The sequence below is a fragment of the Neomonachus schauinslandi genome, chromosome 1 (assembly GCF_002201575.2).
Source record: "Neomonachus schauinslandi chromosome 1, ASM220157v2, whole genome shotgun sequence".
In the NCBI taxonomy this organism is placed as follows: domain Eukaryota; kingdom Metazoa; phylum Chordata; class Mammalia; order Carnivora; family Phocidae; genus Neomonachus; species Neomonachus schauinslandi.
The window spans coordinates 128,104,228-128,126,519 of NC_058403.1; the positions used below are offsets into that span (position 1 = coordinate 128,104,228).

At 41.8% G+C, this 22,292-nt stretch overlaps 1 protein-coding gene across 1 annotated transcript in view; it reads right to left on the reverse strand.

Moving 5' to 3' along the window:
* Positions 1 to 21,513, reverse strand: part of COL6A6 (collagen type VI alpha 6 chain) — a 114,130-nt gene extending 92,617 nt beyond the window's left edge. The window contains exons 1-10 of the mRNA XM_021678708.1: positions 21,505 to 21,513; positions 20,272 to 20,409; positions 16,036 to 16,102; positions 14,281 to 14,379; positions 11,379 to 11,975; positions 9,506 to 10,126; positions 7,851 to 8,411; positions 6,518 to 7,075; positions 3,790 to 4,365; positions 714 to 1,283 (exon numbers count right to left, since the gene is read on the reverse strand). Coding sequence (XP_021534383.1) covers positions 714 to 1,283; positions 3,790 to 4,365; positions 6,518 to 7,075; positions 7,851 to 8,411; positions 9,506 to 10,126; positions 11,379 to 11,975; positions 14,281 to 14,379; positions 16,036 to 16,102; positions 20,272 to 20,409; positions 21,505 to 21,513 — 3,796 coding nt within the window. The remainder of the gene's footprint in view (positions 1 to 713; positions 1,284 to 3,789; positions 4,366 to 6,517; positions 7,076 to 7,850; positions 8,412 to 9,505; positions 10,127 to 11,378; positions 11,976 to 14,280; positions 14,380 to 16,035; positions 16,103 to 20,271; positions 20,410 to 21,504) is intronic.
* Between the last annotated feature and the right edge of the window lie 779 nt (positions 21,514 to 22,292).

Sequence of the window (22,292 nt, forward strand, 5' to 3'; positions counted from 1 at the left end):
TTGGTAGCCAGGCTGTCTGTCTCCAGAGCTGCCTCCTAGCAACCAGATAGCTTTCCTTGTCCTGGTGAAAATCTAGAGTTTCTGTTTACCATAGATAGTTACACAGAACCACAGCCAACCCATTGGGCACATCTACAAAAATAGGAAAAAAATTATCCTTCTTTCAAGATTTTTCCTTCCATCTGTTGGAAAATGTCAAAATAGACTAACTTTTAAGAAGGTATTTACTAACTTCTACAGTAAAGTTTCATAATAAAGATCTAAATCTTCAAGGCTCTTCGTCCTTTATACACCTGCCACAGCACTTGGCAGCCTGAAGGCCTTATTGCCAGGCAACCAAAACCTGTCAAATTGTTTACTTCTTTGAGACAGGGTCTCCAACCTCTGAAACCAATGAGATTGTAAACAATGGCCTTTTCCTCATGCCACAGCATTCCCATTTGCAAAGTGGGCATGGGCTCCGGAGCGGGGTGGGGGGGAGTGGGGGGGGTGGAGGATGGGGGCTGGTGTGTGAGACAAAAGGCTCTCAGATGTCCTGTTTTTCAATCCACAAGTCACAAAGAAATACTTAATGACTGTGAAAAGTTCAATCTGAAATCTAGAGGCACAAATCTAAATTCTCCTACCAGCCCCTGGGGATGTAAACAGAGATTGAGGAGAATGTCAGCAAAGACAGGGAAGGAAAAAATATGAAGGGCACATTAAATACTTACTGCTCTCACCCCCCGAGGTACAGATGTTGCGAACTATCCTCTTTTTGACCTTTGTCAGTTCATCAAAGTTATGAACCGTTAGCTTCTTATCTGCAGTCCCGGTGATCTGAATGAGCTGCTGATCATCCACGTCCCCTATGCCCACAGAGTAAATGTCAATACCTTTGTGTCTCAGGTCTTCAGCAGCCTGGGCCACCTCATCTTGGGACTGGCCATCTGTGAGGACCAGCAACACCTGCGGGGTACCTGCATTTATCCGGCTGCCCATGTCTGGCTGGAAGTAATGCCCCACGTGCCGGAGTGCAGCGCCAATGTGTGTGTATCCAAAGATCTGCTGGATGTTTCCAATCTGAAATGATATCTCCTCTTTGCCTATGAAAGTACCCAGTGGAAATTCTGGCCGATAGGTATGGCTAAACTGAGCAGCACCTATACGTACTCTGTTGACACTGACATCAAAGTCTTGAACAACAGATGCCAGGAATTCCTTCATCTTCTTGAAGTCATCTGGATGAATGCTATTTGAACCATCCATGAGGAAAACAAGATCTACTTTTTCAATTTCACAATCTACAAAGAAGAGGAAAGGGAATAACAACAACAAAAATCGGGTTATTTTTTCTTTAACTTGGCAAGTGCAGATTATGTGTTTGTAGCTATATAGAAATGATATTTCTGAAGACGGTTTCTTATCATATGCCATCCAGTGGTCACACTAATTGAGAGGAAATAAAAACAATCAGTTCATAAAGGCACAAACAGCTCACACATCCCTTTAGGTCTCTCTTGGGATTTCCATTTGGTCTTTTTTTTTTTTAATTTTTTAAATTTTATTTTATTATGTTAATCACCATACATGTTCCATGATTCCTTGTTTGCATATAACACCCAGTGCTCCATGCAGTACGTGCCCTCATTAATACCCATCACCAGGCTAACCCATCCCCTCACCCCCCTCTCCTCTAGAACCCTCAGTTTGTTTTTCAGAGTCCATTGTCTCTCATGGTTCATTTGGTCTTACACCATTTTCTTTTCAAAGATGCCAGAGAAATGGGGGTGGTGCCACAGAAAACTCATTCTTACCTGCAGTGTGGCCTCAACCCTTCCAGAAAGCCCAGTGATAGTGGTAGCACAGCAAGAGAAAACAAAATAGCACACATCCACTTAGAGACTCAAACAAAAAGACAGATGGTCTGTATGATTCACTTGGCCTCCCTGGCTAGTTTTGCCAAGCAATACTTTCCTGATTATTATTATTTTTTTTTTTAAAGATTTTATTTATTTATTCATGAGAGACAGAGAGAGAGAGGCAGAGGGAGAAGCAGGCTCCCAAGGAGCAGGGAGCCCGATGCAGGACTCGATCCCAGGACCCTGGGATCATGACCTGAGCCGAAGGCAGACGCTTAACCATCTGAGCCACCCAGACGCCCTACTTTCCTGATTATTATTAGGGCGAACTGAGGTTTTAAAATCATGCCTTCCAGCCTATATCTTGTCTGTTTTCCTCTCTTTCAGCTCCCTTGCTGGTGCATATAGGCAAAAATATGTACTTGAGAAAAATATTTTTGGGCAATGCAATATAGTTTAGAGATGCTTCCTTTGTATTAATACAACAAATACAAAACAAAAAGAATAAGACCACTGCCAATGAATGAGTTATGCTTGGCACATGCTCATGTGTGTTCTGGTAAACATTACCATTTCCTTGAATTCCCCCAGAGATCTCACCATTGACTTAATTAATTCTTGTCAGCCTAAGATTAAAGGTATCAGAGATTCCCGCAGTCAAGATAAGCAAGGAAGAGATAAAGAGAAATATGGTAAATCAGTTAACTCATTAAATTGTTTCAGTTTCAAATAAGGGAAATAAAGCACTTTTTTTTTTCTAACACACCCAAGGGAGAACTTTCAATACAAAAATTCAAGGTCAACTTTTGCAGTAGGCTTAAAAAGGACAGATCGAATTTTAGACACAGGCCAACAGAAGCTAAGAGTTGTCCCAGTTTTCAGTGAGACCCAAACAGATTTCATTAGTTTTATGAAAGAAAAAGGTAGGAGCTGTCTTCTAAGGAGGCAAGACATATGAAAGCCAGAAAAGTTAAATAATTTTTAAAAGGAACTATACCCAAGATGTTGGAACCCTGGATTAATAGCAATTCATCTAATAATACTTAGTTATTTTAGTAAAACACACCTAAATAAAACATACTAAGGAATTTTTAAAAAAAAGATTTACTTGACAGAGAGAGTCCGAGAGCACAGGCAGGGGGAGCGGCAGGAGAGGGAGAGGGAGAAGCAGGCTCCCTGCTGAGCAGAGAGCCAGATGCAGGGTTCCATCCCAGGACCCTGGGATCATGACCCAAACCAAAGGCAGACACTTAACTGACTAAGCCACCCAGGCGCTCCAGGAATTTTTTTTAATAGACCATAGTGTCCCTTTAAAACAAAGGTGTAGAGTGGCAGCTGAATAAATGAACGAATGACCACATACATACATAAATGTGGCAATGTAATCTCTAGCTGCTGAACTAGAAACATGGGGCAAAGGAAGTCCACTGTGCTCTGCTCTAGAAACATCGGAGTCTGGAATAGTGTGTTTAATATCAGGCTCTGTGTTTTAAACAAGCTTCTGCTGTTAATAGGCAAAGGGACTGGGATCTTCCGGCCTGCAGGAGAGAGGACTTCAGGCAATGACTGCTGGTTCTTAGGAAGAGGTGGAATTGGATTTCTTGTGTGAGAAGTGGGACAAAGAACCAGTGGATGGAAAGGATGTGTAAAACAACTTTGTGTTCTGAGAAACAAAGCCTGCTCAAAAATGGTGAATTCCCCATGATTAGAAGAGTTTAGGCAATGAGCAGGAAAGTTGTAGGAGGTATTCCTCTTTGGGGAGGAGGCCAAATGAAATGTCCTTGAGATCCTTCCAACCCTAAGATTCCATAACAATGGGAAGTTCTAGGACGATTGGTGCTCCTACTCTCCTCTCTGGAGAACTTGCTCCAAAGGGCTATTGCTTTTGGTTTCTCCCTAACTTGGACCTCTGCTGATAATCAAGAAAAATTTAACTGACAAATCTTACCTACTTTTGAAGAGTTACATACACTGGCTGACACATCTGAAAATATTCCCTTCAGGCCTCCAAACGTCTCCACAAAGAAGTATTTGTCACTCGATCCTGCCATGGCGAGCAGCTCCACGGGATTAGCACCAGCAATCCCCACGGCCAGGACAAGAATGCCTTTGTCCCTCAAGGCTTTGGCTGTGGCATTGAGCTTATCAGCATCGTGGGATTCCCCATCGGTGATCACAATGAGGACTTGGGGGACCCCTTTGTGTAGACGGCTGCCCCAGGCTTCAGTGAACATGTGGTCTGAGAAGCCTAAGGCCTTGGCGGTGTAAGTATTGCCCCCCATGGGCTGGTCCTTCTGGAGCACCGAAATCACCTCCCATTTTGTGCCAAGGTCACCCAGATAAAACAGCACCTCTGGGTCATCAGCATACTTCAGAGCCCCAAACCGGACCTGATTCTTGCCAACATCAGCTTTTTTCACCAAGTCAACCATAAAGTCTTTCATGATACTATATTCATCATGGTCAATGCTTCCAGAGCTGTCAATTACAAACACAACATCCAAAACTTCTATCCTCTTGCATTCTAAAAGAGGAGGAAAAAGGAAAACCACATGAGATTAGCTTTAGACATCATGGGAGACTCTTCTTCCCACACCTGTTTTTTTAATTACCAGAGTCTCGTCTGCATGGGATCAAGCTGTACATTAGGATGTCCATTCCCTGGGTAACAGACAATACACATAGTTTGTGCTGCCAGTATGTAGAAATAGTAAGGTAAGCTTTTAGGACAAGGCAGACATGAAGCCTACTGTAGGGGGTATGAGGGGGGCAATAGTCACAGGATCATAGGAATAAACACTTCAAATGCTTTGGACTAAAAAGGAAAAAACAGAATTCTGTAGAAATCCTCCTGTATAAATAGTTTCTTCAACATGTGCTTTCGTGTACACAAATTCTTTTTTTTTTTTTTTTTTTAAGCCCAGGGAGATTTTATTCTTAAAATAAACCTTCGGGAAATGACCACATGAAAATGAATTTGGCAACACTGTATATTTTTCCCAGTTTTATGATAGCTAATTCTTCAAGGTTACATTTTCTCCCTTTTTAACTTTCCTGATCATTATCTATTTTCATTGTTGGGCCTCATCATAGAAACAAGCCCAATTCACACTTGGCCTAACTCAGTGGTCCTAGCATGACACACCTGTTAACTTTTCAAACTTTGGGTCAATGACATGGAAAGGTAAAGCAGGAAAGACCCCATTAATACTTAATCCATGTGTGTGTAACATATTCTATCTAAAGGTGCAGAGTTCCAAATTCCAACTCATTCATTCTGGAGAAGTGAAAGGTCAGTTGGTTAATGATTTAGTCCTTATGTAGCACAGTCTCTCTATAGGCCTTGGAAAGGTATGTTCCAAATATTAACTCACCAGTTCTGGAGAAATGGAATGGCAACAGAGTAGTCATCTTCCCTAGAGGCTCATCCTATTTCCTTCCTCTGTCAGCCACCTGCTTGCTATGTGGCAGGGCTGTTGAAAACTCTAGAGCCAATGTAATTACCCCACTGACTAGAGGCCACGTTGTACATAGCCATAAACCAAATTCTCAAGAAAGGCTGGTTCTAAAAAAGAAGACACTACGTCTCTCTGGCTTTTGGCTACCCTGAGGAGCCTGCCTGGATTACCCAAGGGACTGGGCGGGCGGTGGGGGGGGGGGGGGTAGATTTCTCAGTGTTGGCACACTTCGAAGAGTTCAGATTTGTTCTGCGTAGAATTATCAGGAAATACAATCCAGGTATATTTTCCACAGAGCACAGACTACCCACAATCGCCAAACCTTCCAGTGGAAATTGAACAGAACTGTTATTTGAAAAACACCGTTCCTCTCTTTCCTCAAAACTCCGTTAAGATCCATCTACTTCATAGAGATTTTTCAAAATGTCTCTGTCATCAAGCCCCATGGATCACAGTGTAAATCAGTCCCTTACATTTGCTGAACTTGTTTTGTCACTTGCATGACTCTGCAGTTTCATGGAAGGAGGATGGGGACTATACTATTTACTTCCTTTGAGGCATCCATGGTTCAAGTTCCCATACTATATTCTTCTTTTAAATCACAGTGTTTTTACCAACATTATCTCAGTTTATAGAAGTATTGGTTTTCAAATACTGTAAAAACAAACATCTACATTGGACGTTAGGTCAAAGGGGAGCCACCTTGCTCAGGAGATTATGCTCTTGTACTGCTTGCCTCACATGGAGCCCAAGGACACAGGTTATAGGAGGCTGGCCCCTTGCCTCCAGGTAGACAGACTCTGTGGTATAATTCATGCTCTAGAGTTCCCCATGGGATTGGGCTGAAGCTATACTCTAGCTGAGACTACCTCCTTGCTTAGGTTCTACACGTGCCCCATCCTGCATTCCTTACTCCCCTTCTGAAAATGCCTCTTCAATAAATCACTTCCACAAGAACCCCTGACTCAGCTTCTGCTTCCAGGGAACCAGACCTAAGATATCGCCTTAGTGCTCTCTGCCTACAAACGGGAAATAATCTAGGCGGACCAAAATTGTTCTGTATTAAGTCAACAGTTCTGTTGAGGAAAGGAGCATTTTTTAATATATAGGTCAAAATCTACTAGGATGAACATTTCAGTTAAGCAAAAAGTTTGCAATGCTCAAATAGTATTCTACTAAACATATGTTTGGATAATCCCACTAATGCAGGACACCTACCTTCACGGGGGCTGCATATTCCAAAAACAAGATCATCTTCAATGTGCTGCAGGATATCAAAATTCTCAACATAAAAAACCATCTCTGGCCTCCCGCTGATTTCCTCAAGCTGGGTGACATTGGAACCAAACACCCCCACAGAGTAGATAATTATGCCTTCTTGTCGAAGTGCTACTGCTGGGTCCTTGACTATGTCCTGAGCTTCACCGTCAGTGATAAGGATGAGAAACTTTCTGACACTGGGCCGGGCCCCCTTGGCAGGGCTGAAGTACTGAGACACAAAGGTCAGGGCACTACCAGTCAAGGTGGTTTCTCCAATGTGCGTCATCCGGTCTATTGCATCTGAAATGTCATTTTGGGACATATATCTGTTGAGCTGAAATTCCTCCTTATTGATGTCGCTGAACTGGACTACACCAATTTGTACCCGATCTGCCCCAATCTGAGATTTGCTCACCAGGTTTTTCATAAATGTTTTCATTTTGATGAAATTTTCAAGTCCTATACTGCCAGAACTGTCCACCAGAAACACGATGTCCGCTTTCATCTCTTTGCAGGCTGTATGGGAGAAGGCAAGAAGTTTATTCAAGGTGGCTTCGGGTAAAAAGATTAATGGTAAACAAGAAAATCCAAAACACAAATAATTCTATATTGAAGTTAAGTGTGAGCTTGGTAAGGATTGCTAGCAAGTAAATAAAGCACTGAGAGGCAATAAAAGTGAGACTACTCTGTTGTTATTAATATATAATTCAGGATATCTTCAGCACTATTGACAATTTGGGCTGGATACTTTTTATTGTGGAGGGCAGTCCCACAGTATCCTATAATGCATGGACATTTAGCAGTATCCCGACCCCTACCTGTTAGATGCCAGGAACACTCACTCAGTTATGACAACCAAAAATTTCTCTAGACATTGCAGGTATTCCCCAAGGGGGCCAAAATCACCCCTCGTTGAAGACTACTGATACAGTTCTAAAAGGTTTCATAAAAGTTTTATTAAAAAGCAATTTAAGTAACCTGAGGTACTCCTTCAAAATCAGAAATCATTTGCAGAGTCTAATTATAAGTCTATCCTAGCAGGGATTTGTGGGAAGAGGCTAATCAATATTTACGAGGGAGAACTCCTTCAAACATCTTTCTTATGCTTCAGATATTAATTAGAACAACACTATAATGGGCTCCTAGTTTTGCTCTGGAGAACAAACACAGCTACACAAGTCAACAAACCTTGACTTGGAAATTTATGCTGTTTCTCTAAACCTGGGATGTCATACTGCAGGGAGGTAATTTATGAGCTGAAGTCAAAAGGTAAAACCACCATGTCCCCTACCTTCTTCAGCACAGATTTCTTGAACAACTTGGTTTCTTATGTCTTTCAAAGCGTCGAAGTCATGCACGTAGTATACCCTCTTCTCCTCGCCTGCAATTTCTCGCAGCTGTGTTTGGTTGGCCTCCTTGACCCCAATGGCATAAACATGAATGAGCTCTTCTCTCAGTCTGTTCGAAGGCTCCAAGATGCTATCCTTGGACATGCCATTTGTCAGGACAACAAGATGACAAGGCACTCGGTTTCCTCGCTGCTTCTTCGCTTTTTGCAAGAGCCCTAGTGTGAAATTCAGGGCTGCCCCCGTGTTTGTGTTCCCACCCATCTGCCGGATGTTCTCGATGGCCTTTCCCAAGTCGTGCTTGTTAGTGTATTTATTGATCTCAAATTCCAAGTCCCAGCTGTCAGCATACTGGACAGCCCCAACCCGCACCTTCTGGGGAGCGATGTTGAACATCCCTACCACCTCTGACAGGAAGGTCTTCATTTCGTGGAAGTCTGTGGCCTGGGTGCTTCCAGAGCCATCAATGAGCAGAAAAATGTCTGCTTCTTCAGTATCCACACAACCTAAAATGGAACCAGAAAGTTGGCTGTGGCCCTGAGGCAAGTGTGAAGAAGGAATGGGAAGAGATGGGAAGTAGAACAATGCAAGCGTCTTCAGACAGAAAAATGGAAAATAGCTTCTAGGCGTAAAAGATACTCTGCTAGCCTAATGTAGGGAGATCTTCGCATCACTGGGGCCAATTGAATTGCTTCTGACAGTTTAAGACTATTTGGATAGTTCTCGGTCATGAATCAGAGCAAATCTGGATACAATAAAATATTAGAAAGAAAACCTGAAGATGATTTTTACAAGTTACTTTCCTCATTAGTGAATAACTGCTTGGCAAACAGGCAAGCGGTATGCTGGGGAACAGAAGGTATTTAACGGGATACTGTGGACAGAGGAGCTTTCTTTTTTGAAAACTTGAACAAACTACTCTTCTACTCCTAGCCAATTCACAAACCTAGGGGTCTTGTCAATGGCGTTATTTGCATAGAACAAGGACACTTTTATAGTAAACATGCTAGAAATATTTGTTGATGAATGTATACACATATATGCACACATAAATTATATAGTATGCATGTGTATATATGAAATATTTAAAATGCATCGCTCTCTGTCTCTCCAAACTCACAGATAGCAGAATAGCACTTAACAAATCACTCGGTCCTCAAACCAAACCATTCTTCCGGTTTCTTCTTCAAGTTGGAATTTGAGGATAGTGGGAGAAAAGGAGGGAAAAGTTCAAAAAGAAAAAAAAGAAGTAAAGGCAAGAGCAAGGGAACACGAGAGGCAAAGGAGAAAAAGGAAAAAGTAAAAGGCAGAAAAATAACAAAGGATGGTGCTCTGGGGTGTTTAGAAGTCATGAAGAATCCTGGTAAAGCTGCACAGAAGAGCAAGTAAAAAGGGAAATCCCTCCTCTCCATTCCAGCACCTCAATGGCTTTCATTCTCTCCCAGTTTACACTTCCTATGAGCAAGCAAAGGTAGGGAATCAGGAACTTATTCTCCCTATCCACAGCATCCCCTGCCAACCCCTTCTCTACATAGGCTACCTGAGAGACAGGAGACAAGAAAAGGCTCTGAATCATCCTTCTCTCAGCTAAGGACTTTACCGGATTTGAGAGTTTCAGTGCGCTCTGAAAAAACAGAGACCGTGTGCGTTATCTGGTTCCGCAGCTTCTTCAGAAACGTCTGGTTGTGAGCGGCCAGGTCAGAGAAGGTTTTCAGTTTGGACACGTGCTGCTCGGAGGGGTGAGAGGCGATCTTTTCTAGCTGGCTCTCGCTGGCCCCCTCGACGCCCATGGTGAAAATGGTCACGCCCTCGCGCCGGAGGTTCACAGCTGCCTTGGTCACATTATCCTCTGAGGGTCTGTGGGTCACCAGCACGGCAATCTGGGGCACCCCCTGATTCTTCCGACTGCCATTGCGTGCACTGAACACTTCTTTCCTGATCTTTCTGATGGCAGCTCCTGTGTAAGCCTTCCCAGCCCGGGGAGAGAGGTTCTGTATATTCTGGAGAACCTCTGACTTATTTAAGCCCCTGCTGAGTGAATTTATCACCTCCGTCTCACTGCTGTAGGTCACGAGGCCAACCCTCATGCAGTTTTCCTTTATGTCGAGAGCAGATACACTCTCTTCCAGGAATTCCTTAAGATATTCAAAGTTCTCCTGGCTGCCATTGACAGACACATCCAGCAGGAACACCACATCAGCCACAGACGGGCCTTGGCAAACTGTGTGGACAAGGAATGAACAAGCACAACTTTAGCTGGAGGTTCGGCATCTCTGCTCAGCATTACAAGGCACGGAGAACAACTACCAGAACCTGGTTACACACTTAAAGAAAGAAGGCCGTGCACAAAATGATCATGAAGCTGAGATCACAAGGTCCTAGATTCAAATACTAGACCTTAGCTCAACTCCCAGCTTTAATTTCCTTATCTGTAAAAACAGTATTTATCTCATGAAATTGTTATGGGGATTACATGTGATAATGTGCTTAGCATGGGGTCCAGTACTAAAAGTCACTCAGTGAACAGCTGCTGTGATAATTAAAATGTCATTAAGATCAGTAGGTAGAGTCCAAATATTCTTAAGTTATGGTAATGGACTAGCAATTGCACTTTCCATTATTTTATTTGGGAAAGAGGCTTGATATTTTCCTAGAATAAACAAGAAAAGCATTCTCCATTATCAATTAGACAATTATACTGTCTCGTTCAAATGTATTTAACTGGCAATAATGTGAGTTTCCTACGTTATTTATACTTGTACAGTTTGAGCAAATTGTTTTTTACTGGCTCTCTCCTGCCCCTCACCTGAATGATGTTCATAAACACCTGGCCATTCTTATTAATACAAGAGGGCAGAGCTGGACAGCAGGTTGGAGGTGGAAGAGAACCCAGGGAAGCTGAGCAGCAGAAGGGAGGCAGTATGGGGCTGTAGCTATGAGGGCCTGGGGAATTCAGGGGCCTGATCTACCCAATTTCAAATGGCAGCCTGGCCTGGGGACAGGCCATTTCACCTCGAAGGATCCCTGCAAGCTTCTCTCTGTAGAAGCAGGGGTTTGGTCTACCTGAAGTTGTTTCTAGCCCTAACATTCTGTGATTGCATTATGTGGTTTCAGCCGGCAAGGATTTCTTTAGGAACAAATTTACCTTTTAAATGAGCCAATAATAAAACTACATAGCACCAAAAGCCCAGGGAGGCCTAAAGCTCTGAGATAAGCTGGGTGTTAGGGAGGTGTCCCTGAATTTTAAGATGTGTCGATGACATGCAACGTGAGACACAGAAAGCCAAGACTTGTGGGTTCACTGGATTTACAATGGCCGCAATCATTGGGTCCCCTTGAACATATGAATATTTAACATCTGAAAATGCAGCCCAGCTTTTGGGGAAAGGGGTGTTCATAGTTTCAATCCTCTTCCCATACTGGTTTTTCAAAAGCATTTAATCATCATTCCTATACATGTGCCCTAAACCCACCTTCTACAAGAATATCATCGGCCGCTCCATCCCTGTACTGGGTGGCGTCCTTGATCATCTGTGTCATGTTTTGGGAAAACGCGCCAAGGTCCCTGACCGACCGGAGCTTGATATGGAACTGAGCGGTGGCCATGGCCTTCAGCTCCTCCTCAGAAGCATCCTGCAGCCCCACAGAGACGATCCTCACCCCGTCTTCCCGCAGGGCCTTGGAGGCCTCTTCCACGTCATCCTTAGACTCCGCGGAAGCCAGGACCACCAGAATCGGGGGAAACTGCTTCCTGTCCCTCCTGCTGGCCACTGCAGAGAAGTAGGTCCTGTGGGCCTCCCGGAGAGCATTGCCGATCCTCAGGGAGCCGCCAATGAAGCTGAAGTTCTTCTTGAGGTGGTTCAGCATGGGGTTCCTGCTCTTGAAGGTGCTCAGCTGGAACTCACTGTGGAGCTGGTCGCTGTACTGGCCCAGGGCCACGCGGTACTTGTGGGCCTCTATGTGCAGACTGCTGATCATTTTGTTGATGAATGCTTTCACAAGCGGGAAGGACTTAGTTCCCAGGTGATCAGAGCTGTCCACCAGAAACACGACATCTGCATACTCAGAGCCTACAAACCCAGAAACATATAAACAAAGCAAAAATTTTAGAAATTTACTACCCCGTTGAATGCCAACCATTTGTAGAAAAACTTACTTTATTTGTATGTTTAATACCTTCCCAATGAACTGAAAATAATAGCCTGAAATTAATATTCTCTCAAGAAAAGGAAGCTCTGTTTCTTGGGCTGATTCCTTCCATACACCCTCTCATTTGAACTCATCACAAATTAAGCATTACTTTTGTATGGAATTGATTAGAAATAGATAAATTTAGAGAAGTAAAAAATCCTGGGTTTTTATACCTTTAGTGGCTGATTCACCCCCCCCTTTTTTGCTTTTAGAATTTGATCTCCATTTATACCAATAAAAATTTTAATTGAATCACATTGCTTTGAATTTGTTAGAATGGAGAAATCTGAATGATACTCTTTCATTGTGATTCCTCTTTAAGCAATGCCAACAGTGATCTGATTAACTTATATACATATTAGCTTTGTATTCCCAAGTGTTAAATTGATGAAGTTTAAAAAAATACCTAAAAATCACAAAAATGTGGCAAATTTAAAGTTCTTTATAATATTTTTTGATGAACCATATGAGTGAGCATTATAATTGGTCAATTTATTCTTACATAAGTAAAACTTGATAGAAACCAGAATGCCTTAAGCTAGGAAAGGGATTATAGTTTTAGTTAGTAGTAACATCATAATTTTTATATAGGAATACAATACTTTGTTGAACTTTTAAGGCTTCATTCAACGCCAGGTTCAATGCTAGGTATATAAAATGAGATTTTTATGTGATAGAGAATCACTGGGTTTAAGCACAAAAATGTTGTTTATTGGTGATCTGCTGGTTTGAATTCAGAGTTCTCACCACTTTAGTAGAAGATCCATTTCCTGTCTGGGGAAGGGAGGGAAGGGTCTATCTGTCTGATGGTGCAGCTTTAAGAAAATACGGTATAATGGAACAAAGAACCGAAGTCCTGACTTTGTTATCAGCTAATTCCACCTGCTCTGTCAAACCATTCAACATACTTGGACCTCAGGTTCCTCACCTTTAAAATGAGTGGATTCAACTAGAAAATATCTACAGTTCTTCCTCAGTCAGATTCTGATGAGCTGAAGTGGTTGTGAGATAAATTCTAATGAAATTAAAGTAACTTCAACCTCTTCCTGTCTACAATTGCTAGGAAACCAGCGTTGGCACCCTATGTGTGATTTCGTTCTCTTGATAGCAGTTTGATCAAGGCATAGAGGATAATATTTTTTCCTGTCTTCTAAAGAACCTAATTTCAACCAGTTTGAGACTCCTTTGATGACCATATAGCCAGCAGTGACTTTAGGGGAAGAAATAAGTGAGGGTGAATTAACAATGTCTTCCAAGAGAAGGCTGGAACCCCTATGAGGACTGTCAGGGGAGCCCTGCCCAGGATGGCTTGACTTGTGACCAAAAGTGATCTTTCTATGCATGAATAACGCCCCACTCCTCGTGTGGAGAAAGGAAATGTAGACAACTAGCACATGAGATAGAGTCATGTTCTGATATGGTCCAACATTATGTCTGAACCATGGGACAGTGGGGAAAAAGCACTGCTTCTCTTTAAAAAGCTTAATATCAAGCCCAGTGAGATAGCAAAGGAAGATGTTTACAGAACAAAGTCTAGTTTCTCTCTTCAGAAGGTCTTGACTTGCTTCCAAGGTCAGAGTCCTTGAGAAAACTGTGAAAGCCAATATAGGTGGTCTCAGACATGAAGTGGCCAGTGTGAGAACTCACTATTTAGAGGCAGTGGCGGCAATGAAGGGTATGTCAGTACTTGGACTTCATGTCCATGGGACAAAGACTACTGACAGACAGCTACGGAGCTTTCTCTTCAGGGCAAAAGCACTTTCTTTACAATAAGGAAACATTTTAAACTGGAGCAAAATCTGGATACTTAACTAAGACAAGGTTTTGGCACAAATGAACTAGGAAGAGACATGCCAAATTTTCCAGGCCTGAATCTAATATTAAAAGAGAGAATTTTCATACAAACTCCCAACAGACCTCAAAGGGGTTGAAATTGAGGACAAAATAACAGCTCTTATAGCTTTCTATCATAACCAAGGAATAAGGTCCAGAAACAAATGAGCTTTAAAGGAACACAGGTTGACATCAAAAAGAAATTGAGCTACTATCCATACCTTTACCACCATTAAAATCAAATCAAAGCAAAACTCTTAACTTTTAAGTAGGTCAAATCATATTATCTACTTTCCATAATGAAAATTAAGGAAAATAATTCTTTCCTTTTTTTTTTTTTTTTTTACTTACCGGGATCTTTGTTCATAGAGACATGGGAACAAATTATTATGAGGAACAAAATCAGCAGCATTTTCATATTATGACCTAAAATATGCTCCAACTTGAAATCTGAAAGGCAAAAATATAAACACCTAAAATTGTGGTGGATATTATTTTGGAATCAAGACACACGCATAGGAGCACACAAAATTTTATAGCAAACTGGATGCAATAGAAGGCAGAATCCCTGAGTTTCTGATCTGTGAAGTACCTTTGGGAGAAAGATCCACAAGCATTTACACAATCATCAAAGTTTTTCCTGGTCTAAGACCCTGTAGAAACATGAAATTTTGGGCGCCTGGGTGGCTCAGCCGTTCAGCGTCTGCCTTCGGCTCAGGTCATGATCCCGGGGTCCTGGGATCGAGCCCCGCATCGGGCTCCCTGCTCCGCGGGAAGCCTGCTTCTCCCTCTCCCACTCCCCCTGCTTGTGTTCCCTCTCTCGCTGTGTCTCTCTCTGTCAAATAAATAAATAAAATCTTTAAAAAAAAAAACACAACATGAAATTTTGGATTTCAATGGAGGGAGCCAGATGCATTCTAGTTCCAACAATCCTTTGTGTCCCTATTAGTCATTATCCCGATACCCTAGCGTTACCCTCGGTCCCTTCACTGCTAAGACAATTCAGAGTTCATGGCTGGGACCCAGTCTAAGACTTGATTTGTAATTTCTCTATCATGAACATGTACGTGTGTTTCATATTTGAGCAGTAAGTATTTTTAGATGTGGTCAAAATTCCTTGTTTTTTCCTTTTCCTACACTAACCATTTCCCTTTATCCTTAAATTTGAGAGAAGACATAAAAGTAGTGGTCTTCCATTTTCCATAATGATATCTTGCTCCTCCAAATGACTGAATTTGCACCAATTTACTTCCAACTACCTAGAACTGTGTGAGGCAAGAGGTTTCCAATTCTACTTTGACCTAAAGCGTTTTCGACCACCTAGAATTATTCATTTCATAGAATAAAATAAAATAGTAAAGATATTGAAAATAAATATTTTTATGAAGCAGGTTGGGCTCATTTATTCATTCATTCATCCACTCAGTGAAAAATCAATTGATCCATATTAATAAACTAGTATCTCTGTTCTTGCTGAATTCTTACCCAAACATGATTTTGCAATATTATATATGGCTGTCTCACTTGTCAGGCAGGCTCCTAGTGCTTAGTACTTCACCCCTTCAGAAAAGGGACCTGTACCATGCGAAATTCCATCCCCATTTCCTCACCTACTCCATCATCCCTCTGACATTCCGGAATTTGGGACTCTGCCTTATTCCTTCATAAGCCTAGATGATATAAACTTTTCAGGCTGTAAGTCAATTTATCAACTTATTCCGAGGTAAACAGTGAACTGGAAAGGGCTCATAAGAGGTTGTTTTTAGTTCAACCCTTCCATTTTAGAGGCATGTTAGTCCTAACATGGATTGCCCAAAATGAAAACCAATTCGTAGTATCTCCAAATTTTCTACAAATGTGTATAACAACAAATTCCAACATTTGTTGAGCCTTTACTATGTGTCATGCCCTGTGCTAACTGCTTTACATTTGTTCTCCTATTTGATATTGATAACAAACCTAGTAGCAGGTGATATTATTCTTATTTTGCAGATAAGGAAACAGATTCATAAAGGGGAAGTAAGTAACAGACTCAATCACATTGATAAAATGGGCCACAGTTGGATGTACAGCCCACAGAAGATCTGTCCTTGCAAACTCTGTTACCCTGCATCCCAAACTCAACATTGTGAACACGAAAAGTGTCTCCAAGTTTCTTTCTGAAAGTTAAAACCTGGATAGAAAAATGAGGATTAGGAAAGGCCACAATAATCCCAAAGCAGCATGAAGCATCTGGAAATTTCCCCATGCAGATGATCAATACCGTGATACAATAAAAGTTGAGTTCTGTGGAATAGCATCTTGCGAAATAACTTTCTTGCACCCTTTAAATGGAATCCCAAATCTGGTGTGTTATAAAGCTACACAGTGTGGAATCCACATGCAAAAGTTTCTCTTAAAGTGCATATGTGCCGTGTTTTGTGTATACGGTCAGACTAATAGTGGGCTAAGCCTCCAAGCTCATGCTTAGAAGGCTGGGGATCATTTTGACCGCATCAAAACATGAATGAACTGCCTATAATCTGTTTGCTGTTCTACTCCCAGACATGACCAGGATTTACATAAATTTTTAAATATCTGAATATTTAAAAACAATTAAAAAAAAATACCCAAAGACATGAGTGGAGAACAAAGGAGAGATTTACTTAAAGTAATAACATAAAATTTAAATTCACTGTACACTCCATCTTAACAATGAGATTGTTATAGAAATACTCCCAAAGGCACAGCTCTCTTTAATCTAAATTTTGTTGTAATTCATTTATTCTGAATCAAACAAGCTGAGGCCAATCTACTTCTTCTGGAAATTGTAGGCTATAAAAAGCTTTAAAAAATCTGGATCTCTCTAAATTTTCTGTTGAGAAGCTAGAATGTTTCTAATTTAAACCACAGCTGCAAAAGCAACACAGCCACCAAACCCTTGGCTTCAAACCCAGAATGTTTAGAACTTGTGCAAGAGCTCTCTTGAGGCTATTAAGAACAAGGGGTTTCAGGGAGACCTTTGCCCCACGCAAGCAATTCATAATCTAGGACATGTCTTCAAAAAAATATTAACAGCCCAGAAGGGATACTAAAGAGACTTCAGCAAAATTAAGATAAATGCCATTTTTTCCTTTAAAATGAGCATGCAAGATACATCATTTCCAAGCATATGGATTTTATTTTTCGGAAACAAGAATATTGTCAGCTGTTGCACTGTAAGAAACAATACTGGGTCTGTGCTGCAAAGTTCAGGATAAATTGTCATTTGCTTATTTACCGCCCCCCCATCTCTTCCATTATTTCCCTTTCTTAAGCTGTTCTACTTCTCAGAAGTCAAAAGGTAGAAAGAAAAATATCCAAAGAGAGACAACATTCACGCTGAAATGCTACAGCACAAATCCTTGGCACACAATTGGAACAAATAAACAGTGAATCAGTGATGGTAAGCAATACAAAACACACAAGCACTCTTGGGGCAAGCAAGCTGCATAGTTTTACTAATGTCATGTTTTTCCTAATTGCAGTTTCTAGAATCACAAAGAGAGGCTGTATGTAGACTGATCATATTGAACAAGGTCATTAGGACCTTGCCATTTTGTAAAATTGACACTCGTGTGTGTGGAGGAATGTTTGATTCAGTGGAGAGAGCACAGGCTATAAAGTCTCATGACCTGGGTTTCACTCTGCTCCTCAGTGGTTGTGTCACTGGACACCCCACCTCACTTCTGTGGGTTCCTAATCTGAAGCACAAGGGATTACATCCTCTAAATTCCAACTGTCATACATTACTGTTCTTTGATCTAACAAATAGTACTAGAAGAAAAACAATGACCAGTTAAGCCAAGAGCACAGTGAAATATCAAGCACATGTTCTGAAACAGTCTTAGGGAGGAAAGTAGTCCTTAGACAACCACCTGTGAAGGTCCTGTGTTAGAGGGACTACGACAGCAAGAGAAGGAGCAGGTCTCAGTTATTGACCCCTTCTGGGTCAGAAGCTCTGCTGGAATCCTTCCAGACCCAAGGACATCAACATAAGGGGACTAAAATTTCAATAAGGCAAACCTTATTTTATTTAATCTGGGAGTTAAATGACCCACTTAAAAATGAGGAAAATATAGAATAAATCCAAAAGAAATATAAAAATACTAAAATACTAAAAATTTGAGCAGAAATCAGCAACTAAAAAAGATAAAAGAAACTCAAGAATTGAAAACACCCACCTCACAACAGACTGATAAAAAAGAGAGAGAGAGAAGACACAGATAATTGTACGAATGAAAAAGGAGACATAACTCTAGATAAGGCAGAGACTTAAAAAATTGAAGGAGTAGTTAAAAATATTCGCAGAAAACTCCAAGCCTACATGATTTTACTGGCAAGTTCCAAACTTTCAAGAAACATAGCATTTGAATCTTCCACGAATTCTTTCAGAGACCAGAAAAGGAGGAATATTAGCTATTTCCTTTTTTGGGGGCCTATAAAATCTTGATATGTAAGTTAGACAAGGACAGTATGAGAAAGGAAAATTAAACACCCATTTTACTAATGAATATAAATATCAACAACAGCCAAATTATGGAAAGAGCCCAGATGTCCATTGATGGATGAATGGTTAAAGACGTGGTATATGCACATTTGGTGCTGCCCCTCCTGCATTGCAGAGTTGTCACTGTGCCATGTCTGCAAGCTGGGGATGGCCTGTCCCAAGACCCACTTGCAAGGGCTAAATGATGGCATTCTGACCAGGAGAACATGAGCGGAAATGACGTCATGCACTTCCCAGCCTGGCTTTATACCACCCACAGGGCGCTCTCCCATCACCTTTTCCCTTCCAGTTGGCTGGAACGGAGACAATCTCAAAAAACAAATGCTGACAATGGCCTGGGGACCCCATGACTGTGTGGAAAGGGGCTGCACCATGTATGTGTTGATATGCCTACTTCTGTTAAATCGCGGGTAACGTAAATTACTATTGTGTTTTCCCGTATAGATTATTGGGTTTATTTCCTACAGAACTAAATGTCCCTCAAGCCAAGGAAGCTCCCAACACTGGTAATGGTAGGATAGCACAAAATGGTAGGGGCAGGAAAGAATTTGTGATCAGGGCATAGGAAAATTCCCGAGGCACAAGCAGACTCACTCCAATAACGACTGTGAGGTCACACTGGAATTATTCGATGATCCAGCTGTATGCAGGCTGTGTAGCCTCGTGGTCAAACTCACAGACAGCATCTGGCATCAGACTACCTGATTAAAATCCTGCTTGGGTGGCCCACTAACTGAGTGACCAGGCAAGCAATGTAATCCCTTTGTACCTCTCTCTCATCTATATAAAGGTGTTAGTACCCACATCCACTTCAAGCGGCTGCTGTGCAGGTTACACGGACTGATGATGCATGCACAGGAGTTGGTGCAGCCTCTGCCTTGCTGTAGATATTAAACAAAGGATAGCTGTCATTTTTTTTTTTTTAATAAGATTTTATTTATTTATTTGAGAGAGAGAATGAGAGAGAGAGAGAGCATGAGAGGGGAGAGGGTCAGAGGGAGAAGCAGACTCCCCGCCGAGCAGGGACCCCGATGTGGGACTCCATCCCAAGACCCTGGGATCATGACCTGAGCCGAAGGCAGTCGCCCAACCAACTGAGCCACCCAGGCACCCAGGATAGCTGTCATTTTTATTCTTGTTATTGCCATCTTTACAACGGGACGGCTTGTGAGGAGAGCAATCTAGACAAGACCTGGCTAAGGAATACCCTGGAAAGGAACTCTATTTACTCCCTGTCCTCAAGTCCTTCCATCACACATTTCCCAGCCATAGCATTTGTACAGGCTGGGATAGGTACAACATTGTACACCTTTCTGTGCCTCTTCATGACCACTATCTCCCCAAATCCTGACAGCACACCTGTGAGGTAGGTAGGAATTTTTTTTTTAAGATTTTATTTATTTATTTGACAGACAGAGAGATAGCGAGAGAGGGAACACAAGCAGGGGAAGTGGGAGAGGGAGAAGCAGGCTTCCCGCGGAGCAGGGAGCCCCATGTGGGGCTCGATCCCAGGACCCTGGGACTATGACCTGAGCCGAAGGCAGACGCCCAATGACTGAGCCACCCAGGGGCCCCTAGGTAGGAATTATTATTTGTATTTCACAAAAGAAACATCTGAGGCTTAGCAATGTTGAGCATTTCTCCAAGCTACACCAGTCTCGAGGCTCTGAGGCCAGGACTTTTCCCACTACGTTATATTGCTTTTCTTGAGGCAAAGCCTTGCATGCTCTCCAGTTCTCTGAGGATGAAGGAATTTTATTTTATGTGTTAGAATGGATCAGATAATCTATGTTTGTATTTTTTTTTTTTTTTACTGGAAATTGTTTCTTTGAATTGTTTTCCTTCTCAAGAATATCAACTGCTGTGAATTTCTGCTCTTTACAGCAGATCCCGTTAAGTCTGAATAGAGGTTTCTCACCTCCAAGTTGCTGTTTTTCCCTGTTTGGCTGAAGCTACGAAAGGGCAGCCATACTGACACAATTCACAAAAGCCAACAATGACATCAGCTAGTCTGAGATCTGTCCAGCAATACCCAAAAGGACCAGGGAAGTAATGAAATATGTTGGGTCATTGATAAAATATTTATTCATTGCAGCCAAATCAAAAGCATACATGGCTTAGGATTGCAGGAAGTAGAAATTAGGTCTAAATGGTCCCCTTTAATATCCTGGCAGTTAAGCCCAAAGTAGATAGTTGACAAATATCTACTAATTGATGACCTCTTAAGTTTCAGGCTTAGAAAAGCACAAAGTAACTGAAGAGATTCAGACACAGAGTAGCATTCTAAACTTGGATTTCTATCAGCTTTGAAAAATATTAGAATCTTTGGAAAATGTTCTGACTTGCATTAAGCAAACAAAATAAAGAGTGACTCATAACATCCCTGGTTTGACAGACTATAACGGAGCAGGGGAGGGGGGACCCCAGGTGAGGGTTCCCAGAAAGAATAAGAAAAGCAAAAACTTACCGAGTACTTATTGTGTGTCAGGACTGTTCTAAGGGCTACACTTAATCCTCTCAACAACCCAGTGAGTATCAATAAATACTACTTATTTTATAGGTGAGACAGCTTGCCAAAAGTCATACAGCTATTAATTAATAGAAGTGGAATCAACTAATCAAATGTGAATATAGTGTCCCCAACCGTTTGCCTACACTGAGGGACATAGACCTAAATCTAATTGCTGAGCTGTAACAAATACACTAAATAAATAACATGCATAATTTAATAGTTAATTGTTGACTGTAACTGCCATCTCAGTAGAAAATTTGCCCAGGCTAGAAACAAAGGAGTTATTATGAATTCCTCACTTTCATACCCCTAAGCAAACACCGTTGATTTTATTTTAAGACGTAGGTCTCAAATCCAGCCATTTCTCAACACTTTGACTTCTACCTTAATCTAAGACACCATTGGCTCACCTGCATTTTAGCAAAAGCTTCCTAATTAGACTTCCTGCTTCTACTCTCTCCCAACTACTGACTCTTCTAGGGTGCTTTAAGTCAAAAAAGGAGATAATATCACACACTTACTCAAAATTCCTTACCTTGTCCATCCAGGTCCTACATGCTTAGGATCCTACTAATCCACTGACCTCATCTCCTTATCTTGCCCTCCCCCACCCCACTCCAGCTTCACTCATCTGGCTCTTCCTTGAACAGGACAAGCTTGTTCTATCTCAAAGTAGAACATTTGCATTTTCTTCTTCCTTACTTAGCTTAGATGTTTATTTAAATATCAGATCCTCCTCAGACTTTTGGTTAGCAACCTATTGAAAATAATTTCCCCTTATATACCTTCCCCCATCTCCATCATAATACTGACTGTGGAAAAAATAAATTTGGGGTGTTTTAAAATAAAGTCTAACTAAAATATTTGACAACAAGATGGAAGAAGGAGGAGGATATTATTCAAGAAAAGCTCAGATTGAGGGGCGGAGCAAGATGGCGGAGGAGTAGGAGACCTGGATTTCGTCTCCTCTCAGGAATTCAGCTGGATAGGGATCAAACCATTCTGAACACCTACAAACCCAACAGGAGATCGAAGAAAAGAATAGCAGCAACTCTCTCATCAGAAAAGCGACCACTTTCTGGAAGGTAGGACGTGCGGAGAAGTGAATCCGAGGCGATATTCGAGAGGATAGACAGCGGGGGAGGGGCCTCCATCGGCCACTTCTGGCAAGTGAAAGAACCACGGAGCACAAAATCGGAACTTTTAAAAGTCTGCTCCGCCGAGGGACGTCACTCTGGTGGCTGAGCAGGGGGTGGAACCCTCCGGGACAGTGTGGTCTCAGGACCCACGGGTCACAGAAAGACCGGGGGTGCCTGAGTGTGG